The sequence below is a fragment of the Ylistrum balloti genome, unplaced genomic scaffold (genome assembly GCF_031769215.1).
Source record: "Ylistrum balloti isolate Yb309-2 unplaced genomic scaffold, AGI_CSIRO_Ybal_v1 Utg371352, whole genome shotgun sequence".
NCBI lineage: Eukaryota > Metazoa > Mollusca > Bivalvia > Pectinida > Pectinidae > Ylistrum > Ylistrum balloti.
Window position 1 is genome coordinate 36,074 of NW_026782717.1, and position 6,053 is coordinate 42,126.

The following is a 6,053-nucleotide window of genomic DNA, read 5'->3' on the forward strand; positions in this document are numbered from 1 at the left end:
AATTAAGAGTTTTTCATCATTTCTGTGGGGATGCATGTTCCACACTAAAATTTTTCGCTGATTTTTTGGACTCGGATATTTGAGTTCTGGACCTATTTTCTATTTTTTCAAATGGGACTCAATTAAATTTTGAGAATCCAATATATCTCTTTATATTGGGACTTGTCAAAATTTTAGAATTTCTGTTCGAGACTAAAACAATCCTTCAAAAAGTCACTAGGTTGAAATTAAAATTGATGTACCAATGATATCTGCTTCAAAGTGACTTTTATTTGAATAAAAACAAGAAACAAAATATGTCACATATTCAACTAAATTTAGCAAACATTTGAAGAGTCCAGTGATAAATCCTCCTCTTATTTAATTAAAGATATGATATGATAGATATTGAAACCATTTTGTATTAATACTTACTACTTTACAGACGATTCATTCAGCCCTTTATAAATGACAGAAGTCATACCTTGTGAGAGTTAACCATATATGGGACAGATTCATTCAGCCCTTTATAAATGACAGAAGTCATACCTTGTGAGAGTTAACCATATATGGGACAGATTCATTCAGCCCTTTATAAATGACAGAAGTCATACCTTGTGAGAGTTAACCATATATGGGACAGATTCATTCAGCCCTTTATAAATGACAGAAGTCATACCTTGTGAGAGTTAACCATATATGGGACAGATTCATTCAGCCCTTTATAAATGACAGAAGTCATACCTTGTGAGAGTTAACCATATATGGGACAGACTTTTGGTGACATACTTATAGTATTGGGGCTCATTTTGGAACAGGTTTTGTGGACTTGTCTGAAAATGTTCTGCAAAAATTACTGTGACACATCCCTTCAAACCCAAGGGTTTAAAACTGATTTTGGAAGTCAGCTACATATAATAGTCCTAAGTGACCTTAAGTCATGTTCATTGCCACATAATGTAGAGTATTATCACCACAGGAAGGTTATGAACTGCAGTCACAATAAAATAAAATCTTGGTACTGGATTCAGTTTCATTAATGTACAGGTCTGTTTCTGATTTGGTGTCACAATTTTTCTTTCATCTTTAACAGTCTTATGTAATGAATTAGAAAATACAGTTGAGAATAAAGCAATTTAATCTGTTAGAAAAGCTGTTTTTTATAGATACTCCAAACTAAGAAGTAAAGGTTGCTTAATGTTGTCTTTATTTGTTAAAAAAAACAATGTGCCTTTGGAAAAATCTGCAGAATTAGCACAGCACACAGGATGATGGAGCTGTATCAAACAGTATTCACCAACAAAAATCATTACAAGTATGATATAGCGAAGTCAGCTTTATACAGCACCATCTGGTGGCCAAATATAAATGTTGTCAATGATTTTTTATTTATCTTGACAGATCGCCACAGATAAAGGCTGGAGTCGTGTGTGAGAGGGTCACGATGTCCGACGCTAACATAATGGCAGAATCTTACGCTGATGGCGCCATCAACCTTAGCAGCACAGACTCCGGCCAGTCTGCCAATGACGAGGACAACAAACCTAGTTGTCATTTCTGTGGTAAAAAGTTTGCACAGTCCAGTTACATCAAGGCACATATGAGACTTCATACGGGAGAGAAACCATTTGCTTGCTCCTTTTGTCCTAAACGTTTCAGCGACTGCAGTAACTGGAAGAAACATGAGAGAATCCACATCAGACAAATGGGCATCAATCCTGACAAGGCACACAACATGACCAAACACTCCATGTTTCTTGTTCAATCATCATACTCTTCACCCAAGTTGAAAAATGATTTGGGTTCACCGGAATATATCTGCAAAATATGCGGAAAATCCTTTGCCAATGCCAGTAGTTTGACCACTCACAAAAGAATACACAGTGGGGACCGTCCGTACAGATGTCAGACATGTGGAAAGTCATTTACACAGATTGGCACACTACGCACACATGAAAGGGTACACACAGGAGAGAAGCCATACATTTGTAAAATCTGCGGTCAGACTTTTGCCCAGAGCGGAAGTTTTCGCATGCACGAGCGTCGTCACATGATGGAAATGCTTCACAAATGCCCTGTTTGTCCAGTAAAGTTCCAGCGTTGGGAAGATGCTAAGCAACACTTAGCCACACATCCAGAGATCATAGCACGGCATCCCGAAATTGTGGAGTCAAATGGATTCTTGGAGAATGACTTGGCAAAAGCTCTCAAGACTGAGGGAGATCTACAGCAGTTCCACCAAGTTCTAGCCGCCCAAGTAACAGATGAAACCCTCCCACCGATTGAAACATTTACAAGCCGCCCGGATCATCTCCCCCCTGTCAGCTTCCCTTTTCCAGCTGGTATACCGCCGTTGGTGTCTGCTAATGCTCTACACTTTCCTGGGATATCTGTGAGTGGAACAGATATCACTAATCCAGTCAACGTGTTCTCTTCTGCCATCCTGCGTGCTGATGCCATGCATATACCAACCCGTCAAATTCTGGATGAATACGCCTTGCCAACTACTTCTACTGCTAACACTGTGCCATATACTGAACCACCGCCTGTCATCATTCAGGATGGCAACGACACTGCCATTGTCAGCACCACAACTGCTCGTGATAGAAAGTACAGTTCAGATTCACACACTTCCCGGTCTGTCTCCACACCAGATCCAGGTTGTGACACAGGAAACGGTCGAGCTGAGAGTGAAAAGAATGGCAGTTTCTTGGAAAACATGACTGCAGATACAGCTGGTGGAAAAACAGGATCGGAAGACTCGAGTCTAACCAGTGATCATTCAGATAGCGCCCAGAATGAGGAGAACATCGGCATCAGTCGTCAGAATCTCCACTCGCGTATGATCTCCACGACAAACTCGCGAAAACAAAGGCATCCCATGCGCCGCTATAGTGGCAGCAGTTGCATGGCCCCAGACACATCGACCCAGCCAACAACTAGCCTGGTGGAAACAAGCTCCAATCACTCCGAGACCATCCGAGAAGAGGACATATCTGATGATTTGGTGGGTGGCAAGTTTTATCGCTGCGAACATTGCCACATCCTGTTTGAAGATTGCACTCTGTATCTGCTTCACAATGGCTTCCACTCTCATGACTCCGATCCATTCAAGTGTGTCATCTGTAAATCGTCATGCCGTGACCGCATCGAGTTTAACTGCCATTTGACCAGCCATATAAAGTAAGTGGTTTACAAATACATTTATTGTCAAATTTTTATTGCCATTTTTTCTATTCTATAGGAAATTTTAACTATCAACATCGTTTCTTATCATCAAGAAATATCATCTTTACCCCCAGAATGATACAGACATATCCAAATAACAAAGTGAAAGTTTGTTCAATGATTTTGTTTAGGACTAAGCTTGAAGTCATCTTGAAAATGGTGATATATCTATCACAAAGTGGTGTTGGATTTTCAAGTTGTTTTAAAGACAGTGACTTTTTGGACTCAAATGTTGAGAACACGATATATTGCTTCGTAAATAGACTCCTTAATATTTTGAAAATTGTACTGTGAACTCAATGCATCAAAATTTTACAAAAATAAGTAGAAGTGAATTCAATGCATCTCATCATGATAAACTATAAATTTTATATATAAATGACCTGATCCATTCATGACAGATTACTTACCAGGTAAAGTGTCTTTGTGACACAGATTACTTACCAGGTAAAGTGTCTTTGTGACACAGATTACTTACCAGGTAAAGTGTCTTTGTGACACAGATTACTTACCAGGTAAAGTGTCTTTGTGACACAGATTACTTACCAGGTAAAGTGTCTTTGTGACACAGATTAAAGTGTCTTTGTGACACAGATTACTTACCAGGTAAAGTGTCTGTGTGACACAGATTACTTACCAGGTAAATTGTCTTTGTGACACAGATTACTTACCAGGTAAAGTGTCTTTGTGACACAGATTACTTACCAGGTAAAGTGTCTTTGTGACACAGATTACTTACCAGGTAAAGTGTCTTTGTGACACAGATTACTTACCAGGTAAATTGTCTTTGTGACACAGATTACTTACCAGGTAAATTGTCTTTGTGACACAGATTACTTACCAGGTAAAGTGTCTTTGTGACACAGATTACTTACCAGGTAAAGTGTCTGTGTGACACAGATTACTTACCAGGTAAATTGTCTGTGTTACACAGATTACTTAACATGTAAAGAGACAATCTGTTCCTGTTGCAATGTAGAATATAGAATAGGATTTTTATGAGCTGTCTCAGATGTTTTTCTTGCTCAAGTTAACTTTAGAATGCCTAAGCAAGAACTTCTCAACTCTAGTCTCAACTTAAGAAATTGTAACAAGTTATCATTTTACTATCGCCGTGACCTCGAACACCACTGTAATACAATTACCGGTCATTTATTATCAACTCTACGATTTCTACATTGGTAGAAACGTTCAACAAGTTTTCATTTTAGTCCATAGTATTGTAGACATTTTAGTCTCTTCAGATTCCATATAACTCCCCCCTCCAACAAATTCCTGAGACCCAGATTTTTGCATTTTGATATTTCACATTTGTATTGATGTCAATTTTTAATTTATTACATGTCCTTGATCCTTAAATATGTTGCCTTATTTTCCAGGTTGTCATCTTAATATGGTCGACTGGTCTCAGTTCTACTGCTGTCGAGTAGGTGCTGTTTACATTGGATATATTTACAGTTGTGTTTTACAGGCTTGCCAATGATGTGTCAGAGACATCCGGAGAGGTCCACAACAGGTATTATACCGGTATATCTGTACTGGAACCTGGCATTGAGAACAAACATAGGATATGGAACGGTTAGGCTTTTTAGGGAATCTGTATAGATCAAAGTTTGGAAAAAAATTGAGTGAATAATAATTGTTTTACAAAAAAATATAAAATATAAATGTAATATCTGTTAATTTGGGAAAAGAGCGTGATTAAATAAGAAATAGGTTTGCAAATATTGCAAAAAATTATCAGTGTAAAAGTTGTATTTTTCATTCCAAAATTATACACATTATGTAAAGGAATAGCTATAGATTAGATAACCAAAGTATATTGCAATGAATATGTATTACTTAAGATGAAGCATTTTAAATGCTTATTATGTTATAGAATAGTTGTCTCAGTATACTTTCGATATTAATACAGAGGTACAAGTGTATTGGTTACAGATAGTGGTGTGTAACCTAACATTCTGAACTTGTATGAGTTACCTCCCATTGTTTACTATATTTTAGTCTTTGTAGTCTACCTGCTGTGTAGATAACAAAGAAAGAAGAGGTTGGTTATGGTGAATTGTCATATCTCTGTGATGAAGGATGTATTTAGTTTTTATGAAATGACCAAAGCAATTTATAAAATATATAGCTATAAACATATTCTAAATGGCTCTATATTTTTATACAAAAAGCATTCTTTAATTTTCATATATATATGTCTCAATACATTCAACACTATCAATAATGGCCACTCCCTCCTAAAATAGATATGGTTTAAAATATTTTATCAAACATTTTATCAATATATTCGTAAGAGCATTTTTGAATATCATTGAAATACTTACATACATCATGAAGGGGAACGCAACGCTTTTATGCAATTGAATTTACTGTTCCCTATTTTTACAGTTATTTATAAATTTTTCAAATATTCATGTCAAATGATATCAGAGGTAACATATTAGCCTATAATAAAGACACAAGTGTTTGGTAGCTCTCTGTTTTAGTGTGAAATTTCTTTTTAAAATTAATTTTTTTTCTCTCATCTATCAAATAAAATGTTAACTTTTCAAATCAAACTGATGCAAGGTTCTTAACAACCCTTCATTGATTTTATAAAAACTGATTAAAAGTCATGACATTTGTTGTAGAGGAAGTACCTTACTCATTTGCCAAATGTTGATCTTCATACCTTTATCTTTTTCTATGGCAATAATGTTGATATTTTAATTCCTTCAAACCAAAACCTATTTTTTTCCAATCCAAAATGCCTTTTTAGGTGAATACAGCAAATATTGCGAAAAGTGTACTGTCAAAATGATAAAATGATTTGTATCCTCTGTCTGGATATGTTGCATTGT

At 36.4% G+C, this 6,053-nt stretch overlaps 1 protein-coding gene across 1 annotated transcript; it reads left to right on the top strand.

Moving 5' to 3' along the window:
* The first annotated feature begins 1,423 nt into the window (after window positions 1–1,423).
* On the top strand, window positions 1,424–4,790 carry LOC132562130 (myoneurin-like). The gene is made up of 2 exons (XM_060226856.1): window positions 1,424–3,162; window positions 4,679–4,790. Exons 1-2 carry the CDS (start codon window positions 1,424–1,426, stop codon window positions 4,788–4,790), a joined length of 1,851 nt encoding a protein of 616 aa, XP_060082839.1.
* The last annotated feature ends 1,263 nt before the right edge of the window (window positions 4,791–6,053 follow it).

Coding starts and splice junctions, on each gene's coding strand:
- LOC132562130 (XM_060226856.1), top strand. CDS start 1,424: ATGTCCGACGCTAACATAATGGCAGAATCTTACGCTGATGGCGCCATC. Junction 3,163..4,678: donor CATTTGACCAGCCATATAAA/GTAAGTGGTTTA, acceptor TGTGTTTTACAG/GCTTGCCAATGATGTGTCAG.